The sequence below is a fragment of the Nuphar pumila genome, chromosome 12 (genome assembly GCF_984573655.1).
Source record: "Nuphar pumila chromosome 12, dmNupPumi1.hap1.1, whole genome shotgun sequence".
NCBI lineage: Eukaryota > Viridiplantae > Streptophyta > Magnoliopsida > Nymphaeales > Nymphaeaceae > Nuphar > Nuphar pumila.
In genome coordinates this window covers 17,886,960-17,910,598 of record NC_143260.1, presented here as the reverse complement: position 1 = coordinate 17,910,598, position 23,639 = coordinate 17,886,960, and the positions used below count along the sequence as shown (strand labels likewise).

Here is a 23,639-nt window from a genome sequence, read left to right as displayed (position 1 = left end):
ACGCTACCCAACATATGGTTATTGCATGATCTCAGATCTGCTCCACAAAAAAAAAACGCGATCATGATATCAGGTCTGCTCCACAAAACCTCCACACGATGGCAGATCTGATTCAACACGATCCATTAATATTACTGAAGCGTCATCAATAAGACGCAAAAGAGAGACACGTTCTAGGGTGTCTGATCAGATCTGCATATTATACAGATCTAATCAGATCCCAGGTCGTGACAAAAAAAACTTAGGAATCGAACCGATGAGAGGAGAGGAGAGAAGACGAGGAAAGAATCACAAAGAAAGAATCACGATAAAGAGGGAAGAGGAAATACAGCCTAGGCGTCAGATTCTCCCAAGAACGAGAGGCTCTAATACCATGTTGAAATGAAAAGAATGAAAAATCTCATTAACGATTAACCCTAATCCTCCTTAAGTAGTGATTAGGGTTAATGAGTAAATTTACAAAAGAGGACATTAAAGATTAAATAATAAATAAGACCACCTGATAACCTTTCTAATTTCTAATAAACCCCTCATGATAATATCTCTCAACATATATATATAACAATAATAAGACTCAGCTATATATATATATATATATATATATATATATTTTTTAAATATATATAAAAAGATCAATTTTTGTTTTGTTTTTATACGTCTTTTGCCCTAAAAATAGACAAAAATAGACTCGGTCAAAGTTGACCGAGTCCAAAATGTGGACGGACTTGGCCCTGGTGCGTTGACCGTGTATGCCCCATGTCCAAAGCCGCACCCGTGGCGGGGCGTGTCGACGCGGGTGCGTCGACCTTATAGCCGAGTCCGTGTGACTTAGTCCACAAATCATGTGTGGTGAGATTTGCGGTATTTTGTGAGTTTTATTGAGTTTTCTTAGTCTCTATTTATGGTGGTACTTGGTTTTGGCCTGTTGCAGTGCACTGACTGTTATTGTGATTCAGATTGCCTGGTATAATGCTTGTTTTGGTGTTCAGCATGGGTATTTAGTTGTTGACTGATCTAAGTTTTGCATGTCGATTTTGTTTGGGTTTGTGTATCGGCAGTTTGGTATTGGGTGTGTTTTGGTGTTGTTATCAGCATTTTGCCTATACAATCTGTTACTCTGATTGTATTTCGGTAAGCAGCATAGTTTGGATTGTTGTTTTCTGGTTTGGTATTTCATTTTGTGCAACCTTGAACTGTAGTTGGGGGTTGTGGTGAGAATGGAGAAAGGTGAACGAAACCAGTTAATCACGGTGAAGCTAGATGGGACCAACTATCCATATTGGTCCAACTTCATAGTGGTTGTGATTGATGGGAAAGGTTTGGGTGGATACTTGGATGGAACAAGTGTGAAGCCGAAAGTAGGAGATGCAAACTATGACTCTTTGGCAAAAGAATGGAAGATGAATAATGTCAATGTGAAATTATGGATTCTTGACTCATTGGAACGAAGAATTGCCATGAATATCTCCAATCTTGAGGAAGCCAAAGATGCTTGGGGCTATTTAAAGCAAGTATACATGCAAGAAAATTGGGTAAGACAGTATCAACTTGTGCAAGACTTTAGAGCTTTACAACAAGGAAGCAAGTCGATTCATGATTTCTATTATGAAATGCAATTGTGGGACTCCCTTGCATCATTAGAAAGAAAAAAAAGTGTGAAAATGCAAGGATTGCAAGACATGTATGGAAGTGGAGATGTAGTCTCGGGAGACTTTTAGATTGGTTGAGCTCTTGATGGTGCTTCGACCAAAATTTGATAATGTAAAAAGCCATGATCCATAGAACCTTCATGCCCAGTGTCGCTCAGGACATCTCAAAACTTATTGCAGAAGAGACCAAGATGAGGTTTCTTATGTCTCTTGGATCTCAACCCTCTAGAGACACAATTATGGCAGTTACCAGGCAGATGAGTGGTTACGGTTTTGCCAAGTCTGAAGCATCTAAGCCTGACATGAGTGGGGTCAGATGCCATTATCATAAAGAGATGGGTCATATGAAGAGATATTGCCTTTTGCTGAGGAGGAGGAGGAATGCGAGAATGAGTGGAAGTGCATCAATGTCCAATGCTTCAAGGGGAGAGAAAAGTGTTGGGAAGGAGGAAGAATGCATGTCAGCACAGCAATCACCTCTACTCTTGAATCATAGGCTTCAATCCATTCCAAGCTTGACCATCTGACTCAGCAGATTTAACAGCTTATCTCTCAGTCTGTCCCATCTAGTTTTGTCGTTTCCTCGAGTACCTTTGGTTGTGCCTTTGCAGGTATCCCTTGTGTTAGTTTTGGCTGGTTAACAGACTCAGGCACTTCATGTCATATGACTGTGAATGAGTCTATACTAAGCAACTGCAAACCATGTTGTGGAACCTTTTGTATTGTAGATGGTTCTTCTATGAAAGTGTCAAAAGTTGGTTCAGTTACCTTTGGCACCAATCATGGTGAAAAGTTGTATGTTTCTAAAGTCTTCTTGGTTTCTTCCTTGGCTATGAACTTGATTTTTGTTGGACAAATTACTCGGTACAATTGTGATATTGTCTTCACTCCTGATGGTTGCTTTATGCAAGATCGGTCATCAGGGAAGAAGATTGGGACTAGGCATAAATGTGGTCATCTATACTTCCTTGATCAACTGGACTAGAAATCAAGAAACATACAGGAGAATGGCGTGGGTGCAGCAATTTTGGAATCATCAATATTGTAACACCAGAGATTAGGTCATGTGTCAAGTTCTAGGTTACAGTTTATGTTATCTTATGAAGTCTTAGGTAGTGGATCTATGCATGATGTTTCTGATGAGGTTAGGTGTTGTGAGAGTAGTAGGTTGGCTAAGGGTCAGGCTCTCTCATTCAGTCTTAGGGAGGTTGAGTATGTTTGTCCTTTTAACATTGTTGATTATGATGTCTGGGGACCTTCTCCTATAGTGTCAAAAAGAATATTCATGTACTTTGTGACTTTTATTGATTTTACTAAATATACATAGATATATTTTATAAAAAGCCAGAGTAAATTGTTTGACATCTTTAAGACATTTTGTGCGTATGTCGAGATGCAGTTCGTAGATAAAGTGAAGATCCTTCGTTCAGATTCAAGAGGAGAATATGTGAGCCATAATTTGCAAGACTTCTTGCTTGAAAAGGAAATAGTGCATCAGAGATCATATTGTTATACTCCAAAATATAATGGAGTAGCAAAAAGAAAGAACACACGTGCTTTAAACCACAAGAGTTTTATTATTTAACAATGGAATGCCTAAAGATTTTTGGGTCGAGGTTGTGGGTGCAGCAATATATTTGATAAATCGGATGCCATCACAAGTTATTTGAAAAGTGTCTCCTTACAAGAAATTATTTGGAAGAGATCCTGATTATGATTTGTTAAGAGTGTTCGGGAGTACCTGTTTTGTCCTTGTCCCTTCCCAATTTAGATATAAATTGTCCCGTAGAACTGTCAAGTGCTGCTTTATTGGTTATTCAGAAGGACAAAATGGTTATAGATGTTTTGATTCCATGGGAAAGAAAGTTTGGACTTCCGTACATGTCGAGTTCTTGGAGCACATGTCATTTTATAAGAGTGACCTTGACAATATAACAAAGGTCAAACATAAAAAATAAAGAAGAAAATAAAAAAGGAAAAAAACAGTTTATCCCCTAGTGGGTAGTTCCTATTACAAGGGTCAAAAGACCAAAATACCCTTGGAAGGTAAAACATATTACAGTCACAAATATATATATATAACATATTCCAGTCACTATATATATATATATATATATTTGGACATATATATATATACAAAAAATATATGATTATATATATAAGGAGCACCCATATTCTAACAAGGCTAAATTTTCAGATGATAAGAAACAGGTAAATACTCCCATGGAAGCAAATTGCAAGTTAAAACAGTCAAATGGTGAGCCTTTAGATGATCTCACTGTGTATAGACAATTGGTAGGGGGCTTGACCTACTTGGCCATTTTGAGGCGTGACACCACATTTATAGTTCACATGGTTAGACAGTTTATGAGTGCTCCTAGATCCTCTCACCTGGCATCAGTATTAAGGATAATTAGATACGCCAGAGGCACTATGAATTATGTTTTGTTCTTTTTTGCTTCATTCTCTCTAGAGCTGAGAGCTTATTGTGATGCAAACTTTGGAGTGTCTCAAGATAAGCACTCCACCTCTAGATTTTGTATGTTCCTGAGATAGTCTCTGATATCATGGAAGAGTAAAAAACAACAAAGAGTTGCACTCTCCGCAGCAGAAGAAGAATATCATGCCACGGCCCAAGTCACAGCAAAAGTTATGTGGTTGCCATTTGGTAGAGAACATGGGAGTTACTATTGAAAAAAAGGCAACACCTTTGTATTGTAACAATCAAAGTGCTATTCATATAGCCAAGAATCCAGAATTTCATGAAAAACTAAGCACAATGAGATAGATTGTCACTTCACTCAAAATGCTTACTTGGAAGGAACCATTTCTCTGTCATATATTGGGACAACAAGTCAGATTGTGAATTGCTTCATCAAAATCTTGTCCTTAAAGACATTTCAACCATTCCTTTTCAAACTTGAAATGATTAGGTTCTCATCATCCCAAGTTTGAGGGAGAGTGTTGTGAGATGTGCTTCATCATACCATACTCGTGTGCTACTGTTTCTTATGTATATATGTTTATTATTGAGGAGCACTTTTGTATTTTTAGCCATAGAGCCATAGTCAACTACTTTTTGCCTTGTAGTAAAGCCAAAAGGGGACGTCTTTATGTTGTATCTTGTATTCATTTTAGGGAAAATAAAACTTCAAGTTCTTCCCTATTCTCTCTTTTTCTTCAATGGCTGTTGAGCCCGAATATACTACATACTCCTCTTAGAGTTTATGAATTTAATCATGCTCTTTATGGTCTCAATCAGGTTGTTGAAGCTTGGTTTCAGAAATTCTTCTCAACAACAATCTCAATGGAGTATGGACAAAGTCACCGTGATCTAATGTGTTTTAGATATAGAGATGGATTATAAATATGTTCTTGGTCATCATGACACTTCTAATGTCTCTTCTGTAAACCAGCCCATAGAGTTTTCACCAAATCCATTTGATTTTTCTCCCTTTACATTCTAAACTCACAATATTTTTGTATAATGACTCGAATTTGAGGAATTTCAAAATATAATCTTACTCATTATAGTCTTTTAATCATCTTTTCCAATTTTGAAATTCATTCTTTTGAGAGGTTTGATGGCAATTTAGGTATTTCAATTTATTATATCAGTTCAGTATGTACTTATACAAGAAATATTAATTACATATGTTTCTACCTCTACATAGATGCATTACTAAACATTAATGTTCCAACACTCTGGAGAATAAAGTAAATACAGTATGCATCTCATGACCAGGAAGTTCATGACTAAATATCCATCAATTTACAGTAAAATGTAGAACGAACATAAAATAATTTCTTCAAATTCCAATCTTCCACAAATGAGCATAAGTGTATGCATCAAAGTTGCAGAAAAGTGGACCATCCATCTTGAAGAGTGAAACACTACATGACATTTTGAGTGTACCCTTCGTACATTTTCAATTACACAAGAACTTCCAACAATCTTGACATTGTAAGCACATATTGAACAGAAGGAAATATATAATACGTATAAAAGGTGATAATATGAAAATAAACAAAATAATGAAGCAACTTATCCCTAATTCATGCTTTATTCATTTAATACTATCAAAAAAAGCACAAATCTATTTTTTCTTGCAGCAAACAATGCTTCCCACATGTTGTATCTTCAACACCTGCATTGGAGCATAGTAAGACACTGACATTCTTTATTGCCTAAGTACATTTGACATAAGTAGCTTTTAATAGAAAAGATAGAAATCATAAATGTGAGATAAAACAGACCAATCATGCAAGAGACAAGAGTTGGTAATCGTTTTTATAGGGAAAATACGTTCAGAACAACAAGCACCTCTGACATAGCACCTTCTTCCCTAATTCCAGAGCAATGTCATAGGTACCAAGTGTAGCAATGGCCTGCATTTAGCCCATCAAAAAGGGAACTTTTTGTCAAAATCAATAACTTCAAATAGCATTGGATTGCTAATTTGTCATATGAATAAACAAAAACTAGAACTTGACATGCTAAACTGATCACCTCTTTATAATAGCAACACAACCCCAGTATGAGCAAAAAGCCCAATGGACTTTGGATATTTCACTAGTTCCAAACAGTTGAAAAAAAATCAATAATTAAGACCATTCTCCAAGCTCGGTCAACTTATGAAATTGACACAATTCAAGATGCCAACCAGTGACAATCATAAAGATACTATGTTAAGTAGGATAATAATTTCCATTTAGGTCTAGTAAGCATGCCAAGCTGCTTGCAAACTGCTCAGACGCACTCATTTACTTACAAGCTTGCACAAAGTGAAAAGCCAAGCTTGTGAGCAAGCCTGCAATTCATTTCAAAATGCTTCAAATGTATGGCAGAAAAGGGCTGATTCAATTGATCTCAGTTTTCAAGCTCAGTTAATTGGGGATGCAAGGCTCAACTCCCTTTTGAGCTCCAGTGCAAGCTTATACATGCCTCTTAAAACGTACATTGTCACCACAGAGATGTACAAGTTATTTATGTGTTGTGGCTCTAGCTTTAGATCCAGCTCTTTCTGTCATATGTTGATGGATAGAATTTTTGTTATTACGAATTTTTAGGAAATAACTTGCTCAAGAGAACATTAAAATCTGAGCTCAAGCCTGGCTCCGTGTGGAACAGCTTGTTTAAAGTTCTATCCAGAAGATGAACAAGATTAGCTGATAATCAACCATCAACTTGATAAAAGGGAGAGATAAAATGTGTGACAGAAAAGAGAAAGAGGGGAGACAAGAGAAAAAGAGAAGGCTGCTGGCTCTCAACTAGAGGATCCAAGCAACCTCTTTGACATGAGACAAAGTGATATATGAGAGAGAGAGGCAATGTTGAGACCCAAGAAAATGAAAAAAAAATCATATGATAAACAAAACAAAAATAGGTCATGACTCATTTATAAAATTCCTAAAGCTTAGATGGAAAATTAACATATACATGATATTTGTCCTTCAAGTCCTTTAATTATGATCTGCTCACCAATTTACAGGTTGTTTATATCGCAATACATTTCCAAAAATGCCTAGGAACTGTTTTTTGGTACAAACATATTCTTACAAATATCAAATTGAAAAAGGATAAAAACAGTTAAAGTAAGCACATTTACCTTAGAAACTCAAGCTAGAAGTGTGATCACTAAGGGCTGTTTGGATGACATGGGGGCAAACCTGGTTTTTCGGCAAACCAGGTTTTGCCCAAAACCCAGGTTTTTAGCAAACCTAGTTTGCCAAAGTCAGCCTTAAAAGTAGGGGTGTCAACAGGTCGGGTTTACCTGGACCAAACACTATAGGGTATGGTGATAAATAAGAAGACCCGGATCCGGACCTGAAGGTCCGATTAATACATGGATTCGAACATAGTTTGTGAAATTTTATACCAGACCCAGGCCCGACCCGAGTTCCAATGAAGAGCCACAATTTTTCAACGTAAAAATGATAAAAAATATTAGTTTACCGGGTATGGTCCGGGTCTGGTTCATGTAGTTCTTATCGGGTCCGGATCTGGGTATGGTTTCTCTTATAGTGGACCCGATTAAACCCAGGTCCGGACCCAATACCATACCCAAAAATCAGGTCCAGATCTGGTTCCACTGGGTCCAAATCAAACCCGACCCGTTGACACCCTTACTTAAAAGGTTGTTTGGGTGACAAAAACCTGGTTTCCAGGTTTTTGCTCACCCAAAATTTGAAAAAAGAAAAGAAAAAAATTTACAAAAATCATGTGAGGCCGTTTTTCAGCCTGCCACCGGCCGAGAAATGGCCTGGTCGGTGTCACCCATGGCCAGCACTCATTTTTTAGGAAAAATCAAAGAAAAAGAAAAAGGAAAAATGGATGGCCAGGCATTTTTCTAAAAAAACGGAAAAAAAAAAAAAAAGAAAATTGGTCGGCCATTTGCCAACCACCTACCGGCCAGGAAATGGCTAGATGATCAGTTTTCAAAAACACACACACACACACACATTTCTAGCCATTTTCGGCCGGTGACCAGACAAAAATGGCTGGATTCACAAGGTGTGTAGGGAGGGGGGAAGAGAGAGAGAGAGAGAGAGCTGAGGATGTTGGGGGAGGGGCGCTCGATAAACCAGGTTGCAAACCTTGGGGGGAGCGTTGTTTTACTTAGCTAGGTTTTTACAAAACCTAGTTTGAAACCAGGTGTTGGTGTGTCACCCAAACGCAGCAAAACCTGAATTTTGGGCACAACACTCAGATTACACCTAAAACCCAGTTTATAACTGGGTTTCCGATGTCATCTAAACGGTACCTAAGTAAAATCCGACTCAAATATGACAAGAATTTTAAGGGCATGCTTCTGTGCACCAATGTTGTTAAAATCGATTCAGTAGGCGAATCGTTTTCCTAAAAAATGCCCCGAATTGAATCGATTGTGAATCGGAAACTTTTTACCATGACCGTTATTAAACAATAAAATTATTAAAAAATATTAAACAAATATTTTAACCCTTTAAAAATATTTAAAAAATTGTGTTGAAATGATAGCCAGCCCTTTTTGAATTGGCTAAGGGCCAATTTGATCTGAATCGGCCGATTCAGACCGATTCTTACAACATTGCTGAGCACCCATGCATCCAACAAAGACAGATAAGTTGGGGGAATTGCAGTGTGCAGTAGATAAGTTCCTAGCTTACCCCCTTTCTGGATAGGCAACATTTAGCTTCAAAACCAAGAAACAAGATATTCCAACTATTATTATGCATGTCTTGAATTCTTGACCAGCTCCATTTCATGACCTAATCTAACAAATTTGAAGAAAACATTGAAGAGGAAAATTCATTGAGGTTTGTAGTGGTAGTGGAGAGCATGGACCAATAGGATGAAGCCCAAAGTCGGCCACTAATCTCTCTCATGGTGCGGGAACAAAACTCCATGGTATGGACCTTTCATTGATTTGTAATTTTGGCACATAATATCGATTAGCTTTTCTTTGCCATAACCTTTTGGGTTTTCGGGTATATTGAGGCTTTAGGACTTTTCTTCTTGAGAGTTCTTTCGTTATAGTTGTATTCCTCTATTTTGATAGTGGATTTCTTGCTTCTCCGCCGCCCATGGGCATAGGCCAAAAGGTTGAACCACATAAATCTGTTGTTTACTTCTTGCCTCCTATTCTCTTCATATTATCTCTGTGTTTTACTTCATGTGTTTGAATTTCATAACAACTAGTATCATTGCACCAAATTCTTTGGAGCTGTGAAAACAAGAAGATCCATAATCAACAGAAATACAAAGATTTTTCAAACTGCTAAACCCCACGACACAACAACCTAGAAATGGAGATCCCTAGCATAAGTTCCCGGTGAATGAAAGGTGGACCAGCATTTAAGTCATCACTCATAAATCTAGATTACCAAAGAAAATAGCATAAACCATGAAAAGGGTGGTCTTGAAATGGCTACAACAACCTTCCCTACATCAATGAGAAATAGACGTTGATAACATAAACACATAAAGTAGCATGAACCATGAAAAGGGTAGTCTTCAAATGGCTAAAAAGCCTTCTCCAAAAAATCATTGAGAAACAGAAAATTTGATAACTCAGTAAACAGTAAAGGAAGTTCATGGCGTAAATTTTGAAACAGAACTATAGCGTAAGAAATGGAGCGAGAAACCACACAATGGGTAATCTTCGGAAGGCATAAGAAGCACAGCGCATGATGAGTTAAGCGGTTGGTGCTGTCGAATTAAAAAGCAAAAGACGAATGTGTTGGGGAATCCAAGTCGTGGGTACTCACGAAAATGGCGGAGAAGGAGAGGTGGGAGATGAACTCGGGGATGCCGAAACCGCGAGGTGCGGAACCAGCAATGTCGAAGGCGAGGGTCAAGGGAGCGACGACGAGGCGGAAAGGGAGGCCCAACAGGTCCAGCAGAGGAGGGGCATACTTGGCCTTGAAAATCTTCGAGTAGATGTCTGCTTTGAACTTCACGAACCGAACCAGTCGGTCCGTACCTCTGGCCATGGTTGAGAGAGAGAGGGAGAGAGAGATAAGCCTCTCTTTGATCTTGTCAGAAGAAAACGAAGAGAGAGAGAGAGGCAATCGGGTCGGGTATATTATCTAATCCATTCCAATCAGGTTTTGGTATGACCAAATGGTCCATATCTGATCGGATTTTACTTAATTAGCGCGGACTACTTAGCATGCCTACTTCAATCACATGTAAAATAACAAGATATAAGCATTTGATTGGTAACAAACTATTGTCACAATCTCACAATATTTCAAAAATATGATTTTTCTTCAGATAAGTTGGCATATACAAAAATTTTAAATATGTGTAATTAAATATACAAGATTTTAGAAAAAAATATTTTTAATCGGTTAAATTCTAAAAATTCATTTTTTTCGACCAGTTTCAAAAATAATTTTGTATTTTTAGAATATCACTCTGAAAAATATAAATAAAAATACAAGGTTAATTTACACATTTTGGCCTTAATTTTAGCTTCTTGTTTTACCTGATTTGGATCCATCTTGAGGAAGAAATGTTCACCCTAACAGAGTTCTAGTTTAAGGCTCTGGTTACAGGACTATTTTGACGTATCTTTTTGAAATATGTAAAAGCCTAAGCAATACCACTCTAAATAAATTATAAAAATTTTGAGTGAAGTCCAACATATAATAAAAGGTTGTGTGAAAAGGGCTTTGCCAAAAATATTTTCTATAAATCCCAAGAAAATCATCAATCGGATAAAAATTATGCACTTTACATATTCTAGGTTATAACTATGTCAGAATAGGATTTCGTAGAAAAATTATAATTATTTTTTCTCTCATTATTTTAAAGATCGGTTTGTTAGATTGTATTTTTTACAAGTAAAGGCAGCTACAGTAAAAATATGATGATTTTATATATGATCTACAATATTTTGTAGATTTTATAAAAATAGGTTATTAAGGGTCTAAATTTTCTTGATGACTTATACTTGTGATTAGACAATAATGTGTTTAGATCTTGTTGTTTCATTGTTTTTCTATCATATTTTGCATATTATCAGTGTTAAAATATCTTATTAAATCATGAACAAAGAACCAAACACCAAAGAAGATCTAAATTCAAATGTGTGCAGGTTGTATATGGAAGTTATTGCAAAAGTTTGACTGTTATGTGAATTAATTATTTTGGTTGATTCTAACGAAGAGTATTTCTAAATGTATGATTGTGTTCTTCATGTGTAGCCTGTTAAATACTTGAAATCATGCTTGGCTTAATGAAAATTGATTGGTAGATATTTAAGAGAATTAAAACCTTGATTTCTTAGAAATCGATTTCGGGTTTTAGGTTCTTTCTTGGATTTTGTTGCCTATAAATGCATATATTGTTAGGATTTAATTTTTCTAAGATATTTGCAGCATGAACTAAAACAAATTATGTGTATTTACCTTGGGTAAGCAAGGCTACAACTGAACATGATTAAAAACATATGAGCCTTCCGATTTAGGCTTATGGAGGCCTTGATCGAAAAAGCTGACTTGTGTGTTTTTTATTATAGATTAGTTGTAGTAAACTTATGGATTCAGTCTGTTATCATTGATATTTTAATCAGGTTTAATATAATTTAAAGTACTAAAAAATCAATGCATTAATCGAAGTCACGTCGATTTACTCGATAAGGGTTTATGGGAGCTCTTATCGGGAAAGTTGGGTTTCGTGACTCTAATTATGTGTTGATGTCTTCTTCAAAATTTTCACAAATTTGGTTTTGAATTATATCAGATCTAATATAAATATTTATGATAGAGATGAAGGTGAGTTGGATCACAATCAGTAAGTTATGGTTTTGATGTAAAGATGCTTTGTTTCAGAGAAATAGGCTCTTACACAAATTATGATTGATATTAATGATTAAATCCATTCATGACAACTTGACTGTATTTATTTTCATGATAAATTGATCATCATCATGATCTTATTTGCAAAGAATGTGACTTATGAATCTGGACATGTTTGATTGCATTGTGATTGGTAGCCCAAAAACATGTTCTTGTTGTATGGTTTTGGGCTACTTTAGCCACAAGACCTAAACAACTTAACAGTGTTTTAAAATTGTGATTCACAGAATGATATATATTTATGATAATTATGCATGTTCATTTATATTTAATAAAATTATTGATATTGCATGAATAATTGTTGAATAGCTTGTTTACATGATTTATTATTTATGATAATACATGTAATGCTTTGAGATGTAGTATTTGTGAAATGCATGTAGGGTGATAAAAATTTCACGGGGTTGCATGGGCATATGGGTGCTCAATAAAAATGGTGAATTAAGGTTCCAAAGAGAGAATAATGAGATGACAATGTACTAGCCTAAATGGTAGATGCATTTACCCATGGCATAATTAATAAGATAACCCTAAGCAGCATTTCGGGTATGCCTAACCGGATTGATCCTCGGTCTACCATAGAGAGGGTAGGCAGTATGAAACTCTCTAGGCCCTTTTCTTTTATACTTCAAGGGGCAATGCCTCAACGGCCCCTTAGCCAAGAAAATTTAGGGGGGTCAGGACTACCTCTTTTGTCCTAGGTGGGCATGTCCTTGGGTCTTCTATAGAAGTGAGTGATCGATCACCATATGACACAAAGTCATTCGCCATATAGTGTATCTTGATGCACACCGCTACGTCTCATGGCCTGACTCCGCTCTTGTAGGAGGATTGAGTCAGTTACTTGGAAAATTAAAATATATAGCATAATAAACACTCGAGTAGTTTAGCGTATTTCGTAGAGGGCCGACGCATACCCATAGGCTTTTTGGTAATCAAGTGAAAACTTAAAATACCTGCTCACTTTACTTTTTGTACTTTTATATATGCTTATATAATTATGTAGATGTATGCATGTGATTAAATGTCTTGATTTGAAATATATTGTTGTTGTGCATGCCTGAAATTGTGATATTATGCTTGTGCATATTTTGAGAATTCTGGATTCATAAACTTTGTTGTTTAGTAATTCATCTGCATATTAAATATTGAATTTTGTATAATGTGATTAATACATGTTATGCAAGCTTAGTGTATCGTATATTTTCATTATCTATGTGAATCTTATTGAGACTCTTGAAAGTCTCATGTTTTCAAAATAAAATATTTTTCAGGTAATATGTGATCTGATGGAGCGAATGCAAGATGTTGCGAGTGTGTTGTGTGAGACTGATGATTTTGAGATCCCAGGGGTTATCAGTAAAACTTTAATTTTATATTATTTAACTATCGATTATTGTACAAATGCATGAATGGTTTGTTAATTAGATAGATTGTTCAATATTTCAATGAATTTCTTTCATGTATGGTCAGATGAGTGTGTTTCAAAATGTAATACGTCTGAGAGGTTTAACAAAAAAATCTAAAATGTTTAACTGATTTTAAATCAATATTTTTTGTTGTGTTTTCTCGACGTAAATAAAAATATTTGGGTTTTGTCATTTAGATGCCTTTATCTCGAACTTTGTTCTAAGGAGCTATTAAACGCTAGTGCATGTGCATGCTGATTCTTTAGAACTTAATTCGATTAAGGCAATACCAATGATGAAATATTTTAATTAATAAATTTTTAATGTAATGGTTCAATCAGTTTGTTAATGGTGGTTTCGTACTGGATCTGGTACTAAAAAGCTAAGACACACTCGCACATGCGCTTAGGCGAGTCATCTAGTACTTGGTACGGTTGGAACGTATTCGTTGATGAGACCGTTGAATTATTACATATTAAAAAAAATTTACTGACATTTTTAGGTTAAAATCTGTCAAAGCATTACACATATGCAGTACTTAAGTTTAAACTTAGATAAATACAAGCTAGACTTGTGCATGTCTCAGTATACAACTGAAATTCATATATCTTAAACTATGAATCCATCTGTTGCTTTTGCACCAAAGATCTTGTTATTTTTAAAAGAACTGAAGTTGCAGCTCTTTTCAAGTTTCCATATATATGAATTATATGAAATATCTTATTTACACAATCATTATGAAAAAATATGAAATATATCTTTGATTTTCTTTTGTTAAAAAAGGTTTTTTTATTTTGTCAACTTGACTAGGTAGTGGCCAAACTATTCCACAATTTTCAATGAAAGAAAAAAATATTTGAAATTCAACATGATATTGAAGCAACAACACAAGCTTGTAAGCAGTATATGTCTTAACTAATTCTAAACATTTTTAATGCATAGTTGCATATGTGTTTTACTTCTGATTTGTAGATGATTATTGCCTATACACTAAAATCTATGGTTTATGTTGGATTAAGTTAATGAGAAATTTTGATTTTAATTTCAGCAAAATATGGTATAACTTGAGTTGTTTATATTGAGTGACTCTAAAAACAAAACTAGAGTAAAACCATATATGAGATGTAGATGTCATGCACAAATAGTTGTCAAAAGAAATATAATACAAAGTTTGTGTATTCAACTTTAATCCAAAACATAACCTCAATGTTAGCACAGGCTTAATTGGTACATTAAGGTTACATCAAAATGGAACAACACTTCACAGGACTGTGTTTTCTAAACAAAAATGTTGGGAAGTAGCCCACAAGGGCTCCGCTCATATAGTAGGGGCAACTTGTGAATATCACCTTCTAAACCACGCGTGGCATCCCTTGCTGCAAGGTCGAAGCTGGGTGTACTCTCCAGGGGACCTTAAGGGTTTTACCAACAAGCCAACCAAGGTGCGGTCGTTGAAGGGGGGTTTCTTGAATTATCTAAAAAACAAAAAAGTTGAAATGTGACAACTGCTATAGATGAATACAGGTGTGATAATGTGACCATAGGTAGAGTACGCCCTATGCAATGTTGTGCATACGCTTCTCCTTTTCACTTATGACACTTATTTACTCTCCCAAGTCCTAACGAAATTGACTTTGAGGTTTGGGTTCCTTAGGGGATTTGTGCGATGATAGGACTTGGTGGGTCCCAATGCACAAGAAAAAAATTAATCTATGGGTCCCAAGCTTGTGTAAAATTGACTTAGCCTAAGTGGTAGGAAAACGTGTAATACATAAAACAAGCATGAAATTTGGATATGGGCCTCCAAACCATATTACCTTTGGAACTAGGGCATTAATGGATTGGTTTTAGTTAGACTCGTAGTAGCAAAATCAGAGTGGCAAAAGCTCTATTTTTTTTTATATATTCTAACTGTTTTAATGTTCTTTATTTTTTAAAAATTGATTTTTAAAATATTTTATGTCAACCAAGTTGACTCATCGAGTCATGTCAAGTTACAAGTTAGACCCCATTTTTTTTAACCGAGTCACCGAGTGGGCCAACTATGTTATAAACTTGAATTTATAATACCTCACTAAACCTAAAAAATAGATGTTGATTGGTTGGATATCTGACCCAAACTTGAACCACATCCCCACAAATAAGACCTAAAAAGACATAATTTATTATTGAAGATGTTATTAAAACAAACACAATTTTATCACAGGTGCCTACATAGCACCATAAGGCTCCAGAATCCCAAGTACCCTTTCAAGGTGACTTACCACATTGCCCTTCAAGCATGCGCATCATACTACCCATCCTGATACTTACCCAATTCATTAGCTCGACAACTTCATAACTCATGTATTATGTTCCAGTCCTTTAAAACCATTAGACCATCTTGCATGTGAAGGCGATCCCTAAATTATTATGTGTGCATGTATGTGTTTTCATTATCATAATTCAGTGCACTCACAATACCCACATTGGGTTCTTATCAATCCCTTGCACACTTAAGAGCGATTCTCTGTGCATGCATTTTTTATAACTTACAATACAATAATGTCATATGCGACACATACATTCATTCGTACACCCATAGCACCATAATAGTTTCTTGAACAACAATTACATTCATAAACATATGCAGGCATGCCTCTCCATGTCTTATAACACATCATATGTAAGATCATGCAATATGTCATATTCGTGCTCTCAAACAGTCTTTTGAACCATAAGCTCATATATGAGCATCCATTTGAGCAAGCATTCATATAATGTCTAATAGCACATAATAATAGTACATAAACTGATATAATACATATCATAACATCACATTGCATGACATAGACATATGTTGCATAACCTCATTCATTTAAGCATGTATTTTGTTAAACCTTATAACCGAAAAATTACAACATAGGCAACATCACATTATTCATAACCGAAACCATCAACAAGATTCATCCTTAGGACTATACATTGTGCCCTAACCAGTAGTGTATATGTATGGTTCAGTTCTAGAAAACATTTATGTCTATTAGGTTCACTTTCTGAACTATGACATTCATGTAAACATGAGTTTCAATTCAAAATTGCATGGACAAAATTTAACAGTCGGTGTAAATTATGCCACAACAAAAAATATATTGAAATAAAATCTAAATTTTTTATAGTAGATGCCTAGATGTGTTGGCTAACTACAGTCGAAAACCTTGCCTCAAACTCAATTCGAAATAGGGAGAAATAAATCAGTTACTAAAATTGGTTTTTTGTTCACTCAATAGACATTTTCGTTTTGTTATTACCGAAGAGGCATCAACCAACAAAAATCCAGAATAAATCAAATTTTATAATTTTTATTGCAGTTAGATAGGCATGTCTAACAAAATCTTGTATAGAAATCAGGTCTAAACTTTATGCCATCTAAGAATTAAAATTCATGAACAACAACTTGTTCTTGGACAAACTATAGTTCAAAAATTCCAGGTTTCTTGAACAAACTTTCATGATTTTTAATTCATAAACTGAAATGAATCTGTGCATAAACTTTTCATAGCGTCTTCATCAATATGTAAATTAACACTTTGGTCATAGACATAGAGCATATTGAGAGAAATAAAATCGATAATCACAAGCAGTCATTACAAAATTTTGTTAGGAGATAAATTATGTCTTGACTTGCAGAGATCGTATTTTCCAATCTAGACTTCAAACAAACCTTTTTTTTTTAAGACTTCATCTATGTGTCTTGAACATTCTTATAAAATTTAAGAATTTTTAGATTCACCATTTGAAAGAACCAATATATTCTTTCAGACTGGTTAGAATAAAATCATAGGATTGAATGTGCTTTTCAACTAATCACATCATTACATACATATTTTCATAAATAAACAATATAAACATTCATTCTATGGATTTTAATTCAAACTAACACACCATACATAAGTTTGCACACATCCATCTCAGAGATCACATTCATATGAAAATTGACATAAGATCCAACTCGCAATCATGAATTTTATATAGTTGATTTTCTAAAAGAAGGTTTTTATAAACCAAAAACTGATTTTTCACCAAAACGGATTTTATTCTTTGGGCTTTTAAATCAATCACACACATCTAATATTAGATTATCAAGAATATAATCTACCACATACTGCTCATGAATAATCTAACACAAAGCATGAATCAAGAATCACACAAATCAATTTTACAAAAGAATTTTGTTGATTTAAGTACACTCCAAAAATGATTTTGATAAAAATGATTTTGGAGTTTGAAAACCCCATTCTCAATATAATATCAGCCCTCTCATGACTAATATTTGTATTGGTGTGCATGTGAGAATCTTCTCATAGCACTCACATGCTTCTTAACATCAAACATGCATCCATGGTTAGAGTGCACCTACCTCAAAATCGTAGAGTTTATGAATCCTTCATCTTCAACAATTTAGATCTTCTTCAAGTTGCACCTCCAATAGATGTACAACACCCCAAGCTCCTCTAAAGGAGTTCTGGACCTAGGGGGATGTGAGGGAGGAAGAAAGAAGGGAGATAGTCAAAATTAAGGTGGAGAGAGAGAGAGAGAGCTTGCCCAATTGTGTGAGGGGTCTCCTCTTCTTTTTTTATAGATTTTCCTAGAGTCTAACTCCACAAGGGATTCCTAACTCTATGAGAACTCTACCCTTCCAGCCCCATAGGTTTACTTCTCTATTAAAAGTCTAATACTTATTAATCTTCTTTATTAAATAGTTAATCAATTTATGTCATTTATTCTAATTAGGACTTCTAATATTAAATTAAATTAAATAGGTGGAAAAGAAGGTGGGGACGTCTGATGCGGATCCGGCAAGAGGACGATCTACAATCCAAGATCTAAACGGATATTGATGCGCAAAAGCTAAAAACAAGATTGTTTGGATCTGATAGGTTTCAGTCCAGGGTCGTTTTGACCCAGATATGCTCTAAACTAATGAATAGTGCACATATGGGATTTATAAATGACATGTTCGCCTTTCTAATGAATCCAAAATCATGATTTTTTGACCGTTGATGGTCGAGATATAGTACTAACACCAGAGCAAAAGAATGGTGTTCATAGTTTGGGACTCTTAGAACTTGTTAGTAGGGACATACCAGAACGAGACTATTTTGTAGGGATTCAGACAAAGACCCAAACACAAAAGTTGTAGATATTTTAATTACAAATCCAGAAAACAAAAATCACAAGAATTGAAGGTAGTATGACTTTGATACAACCTAAACAAAAGGATGAATTGGTATAATTTTGAACCGTCACCCATAAGACTGTTCTCTCTATTCTATAACCCTTTTAACAACCAAGATTGATTTTGTAATGCCCCAATTTGTGAAATAAAAAATTTAGAGAATTTTTTTTAAAACCCTTTTACAAGGTTTTCAAGAAACACAACAGAAACTATTTTTAAATATGGTTCAAGCCTTGGGCGGCTTATAGATACAACACCCATGCATAAGACTAGAATAACTCAATCAAATTATAGTTTGCATTTAAAATACATCAAATACTAGTCTCAAATATTATCAGAGTTTACAAGACTTAATAAATCAAATAAACAAATAAATAAGTATAAAGTCCTTTCAAAAGCTTTAAAGAACTGTGACCCTCATGGCACCACCTCAAGCCAACTGCCATCACCCTCTAGCCTACTTATTACCTGAAATATTATAAGTAGAGGCATAAGTCTACAGTCTCAATAGGTAATCATAAAAAAATATGAATACAAATATTTCAATCAAAGAAATAAATATTGACACATTTTCAGATATCATCTAAATCATGCAACGTCACAATATTAAAATTAAGCATAAATCACATTTACACAACTAATCATGCTTGCGTTCATATTATAGTATAAACATGCTACAATGCATTATGCCAATGAAATAACAATTTATGCACAAACTGAAATATTTTAATGATTCTATTTTGATTTCTTATGTTCCACTTTTTCTCATGCTCGAAGGTACACTCTCGGGTTTCTAACTTCAATTTAACCAATCCAATGAAGGGTATATTATGCCATGTATTTTAATAACCTTATTGAAATGAAGAATGTGCAACTTCATATCGAGGTTCCACTAGAGCGGTCCCTAACCGAGAAAAACTCCCAGTGGTCCTGTGTGAAATTGATTCCTACTCTACAGAGATTTTGGACATACCACCTAGGATACCTGGCAATTCGGCCCCCCTATGACCGAAGACAAGGGACTAGAAGACACCGCTACCCTCCAAAACAATACAATGATCAATCGATCGTGTGTACCCCGACTCTTTCAAAAGTGGACCCCAGTCCAAAAGACCTATTTCGAATGGGTCATGAGTGTTATTTAATTATTAGGCTCACAAATTAAATTACATGTGCTCATACCACATGCACCCGGGCTCATAAGGACAATCTCCCCACTGGAGATTCCATAAGCAAGTTTGTTTTAACCCATTCAAATACCCACAATTCACATTGTGAGCCTAACCTCCATGAGGCAATTATGTGATTATGTGCATGGATATATTTTCTGTCTCTAGTGCACCACAAGCACCCATAGGTTTCTCCGAACCCATGCTCATACCAAGCTACACACATGCTCATATCACACATCATTATCACCATGTCATATACTCACATGCATAAATAAAGGCTGCAACTACATGCAATTGATGATTATGCTTAAACAAACAACAATATGTGTAATCATTTACTTTACATTGATCATGCCTTATAATATTCAATGTTTATTAGCATGCATGCCATATGAATGGTTATAAATAAAAAATAACATAGAATACAGTCAGTTTGCATGCATATCAACTCAAGTTTTAAGATAAACATCCATAACCATGCTGCATAATGTAAAATATACTTAAGCATTCATATAAGTCATAATGTGTAAATCCAGATCCCTCTTAACCCATTTTTAGAAAACCCATCGAAAATCACAAGAACCGAATTACACTCTCTCAATTTTACTGAAAATGTCTCCATGTCTTAGGAAAGCAGTCCAGAAACATAACTGAAAAAGTCATTATAATAAAATCAGGAAAATTTTGGTACTAAATCCTGTTAAGAAAAAACATAAGTCAGATCCTGTCAATTGTAAAAATTTATGTCAGTTTGGGAAATTTCTTCAGATCTTCAAAAAATCTTTTGACAAAACCCTTTTTACAAGATCTTCTTATACACATTGCCTTTTACCCAGAGTTTTTTTAATTTATTTTAATCAGTTTTGGTTAGATCTTTAGAACTATCAAAATCGTTGGTCGAAAGAGTCCTACAGTCAGGAAAGAAAACCTGTGCACTGATGCAAAGGATATTTGGGTCTCAATACTGATCCAAACAAAATAAAATATGATTCTAAATTCAAGCCTTGGATGTATAAAACACTCTCATATTTTTATTTAATTTATTGACTTCGTGTTTATAGAGATATGAATTTTTTTCTGAAACAGGTTGGGATAAAAAATGAGGATAGAAAAACTAAGATTCAAACTCATGCAAGATCCATTAAGCAACAACAAGATTCAAGGTAAAAATCTATACAATCACTATTTTTGATGCTCTTAACATATTTATATCATCATATAATACATATTTGCTCAGATTCATGCTAATCTTGTTAAAACAATAACATACATCATCCAAGAATTACAAAACCTTAAAGAAATATCTCAAATATGATTAGATCTATGCAAGAATCATAAGAAACCCTAAATAATCATGAAAAGATAGATTCTTTATGCAATAACGTGTTTAATCTTGCTAAAACTGAAATAATCCATCATACATGCTCAGATCAACTTTCTTTATCAAAAACATCAAAACCCTAAAAGCATTTTTGCCAAAACATTCTTTGAAACATATTAAACATATATCGAATTTTCAGAACTTATAAAACTTATATTTCATTAAAATAGCATAAGATTAACGTATTAAACATGCTCAAACAAATAAGATCTAGCAAATAACAAGAAAGAAGTTTTCCTCAAATCATTTTTCACAAAAAAAGCTACAAAACTATCCCGTTTTAAACATCATTTTTTGTCTTTTTGATTTCATAGTAACAAAGATTCATAAAACATGTTTTTCAAATTGAATCTCAATCTTAGAGAGGTGTTATAAGGTCTGATCTATCATTAGTTCAAATTTGAAAATCGTCCCATGCATATTTCACGTGTTTGAAAAATCTATGCTTACACGATTGATGTACCTACCTTAATCGGGTTCTCAAACATAGATCGACCTTCATCTCTCATCTTCAAACCTTAGAGGAGCTTCAATGACTACTGAAAAAGCTCTAAGAAGAAGAAAGAAGGAAGAATAAGATGAACAAGAGAGAGAGAGAGATTAGAGAACTCTAATGAGAACAGGAGAGGGAGAGAGAACTAACCTTGTAATTGGTATAAGTTTTATGAAATAGATTTTTAAAAGATATTTTTGATAAAAACAGTTTATGCAAGTCAGACACCAAATAATAAAAACCGTCTCACACTAGGGTAGAGTCCAGGTCAAACTAAGGGAACAGGAGAAAACCTTGTATTCCACAGAAATCTAATCTTTATTGCCTTAAAAATAAAAATAATTAATTAATCAACTAAGAGTACGGCCCTCTGCAGAGGGCTTAAGCAAATAATAAAAGAATAATTAAACGGTCTTATTACAAACCCAAAATAAATAAATGAATAAATCCTAAGCTAAAAAAAAGAAAAGGGTCTTCAGTGCTTGAGCTTTTAGTCCCTTCTATGCTTTAACTGCTTTCCTTTCTTCTGAGGGCTCTCTGAGGGGCTCGAAGGAACCTTTTAGGGACCTTAGAGGGCTCTTCGGAGACTCTTTTGAGGGCTCACCACACAATCAACCGCTTTTCTGTAAGACAAAATTACAAAATGAGCACAAAACAATAAAAAATTAGACAAAAATTCAATGTTAGTTTGATAAAAAATTACAAAAATAAGAATCTAACTACCTATAACACACTAACTACATGCAACAAATATGAACTAACATGTAACAAACCAAAGCACTAAATGACAAAATAGCAAAACTAACTAATAATCAAGAAAACAACTGCTAACTGAATAAATTCAAGAATCAAAAGCTTTGACTAATTAACTAATACAACTAATATGCAAGAACCGAAATATGAGACTCAAGAATCTATGACTAACACTTTAACTAGCTAACAAGAAATAAAGAGTTAATCGTATGACAAGATTCAAGAATTAATATGGTTAAACTTAATAACTAACTTAGCAACTAATCAAGAAATATGAAAAATGACTAACTAAATTTCAAGAATTAACAATCAATATCATAACTATATAACAAAAACAATAACAAACTATAAACTACTTGCTGTATAATATTTCAAAATAACAACTAAGTCTAACTATCTAAATTTGGAAATAAACTATCTAGACTATTTCTAAGCTAAACAACTCAATCAATGAATTAAAGAACAAGATTCAGTTATTACTAATCTAGCAAAACTAGTGATTTATAAAACTAACTGATTTAACGTTATTCAAATAAAATTAAATCTGATTAAATGAATTACAAACTACTACTAATCTATGGCTAATCACAATTGAATAAAAGAATATATTAACTAAACCATTGAGACAAAAAACGATAATTGGAATCAAAGGTAAATCAACTACTATTTTAGCTAACAATGAATCTAAGCTATATTAAAAATCTAAGTCTGAACTAAAATTATGTGAATCAAACAAAAAATAAATTGACTAATGAAATAAACTAAGCTAAGCTGCAACTAATATGATTAAAAGAAAATAATATTAACTATTCTAAGAAAACCGATATTGGAAATAAAGAAAAGACAATTGGCTAAATAATTTTAACTAATCTACTTTTTAACACACTAATCTAATTTAATCTAATGAGTTTAAATTAACCACTACTAATCTAGTTACTGTAAAAGCACAATTTAATATTAATTGAAATTAACTAAAAAGAAAAATTACAACTATCTAAATGCAACCAATATGCAATGAATATGCCATGCTTTATACAATGAAACACTAATCTAACTAAAAACTATGGATAAACAAGAGAGAAGAAACATATCTCACGATCCATTTTCGATGGAGGGGTTGAGAAAAAGAACATGGTCTTACCTTTGAATTGCGCGTGCCTCCGTTGAGAGGGGGTAAGAAGAATCGATGCCAGAAAAAGGTTAGAAGCAAGACAAAA

At 34.2% G+C, this 23,639-nt stretch overlaps 1 protein-coding gene across 1 annotated transcript in view; it reads right to left on the bottom strand.

Moving 5' to 3' along the window:
• EMB2737 (embryo defective 2737) overlaps positions 1-10,165 on the bottom strand; it is an 88,685-nt gene extending 78,520 nt beyond the window's left edge. Inside the window, exons 1-2 of the mRNA XM_089983042.1 lie at positions 9,900-10,165; positions 5,974-6,038 (exon numbers count right to left, since the gene is read on the bottom strand). Of these exons, the coding sequence (XP_089839168.1) occupies positions 5,974-6,038; positions 9,900-10,124 (290 nt within the window). The 5' untranslated portion in view covers positions 10,125-10,165. The remainder of the gene's footprint in view (positions 1-5,973; positions 6,039-9,899) is intronic.
• Positions 10,166-23,639: the final 13,474 nt, after the last annotated feature.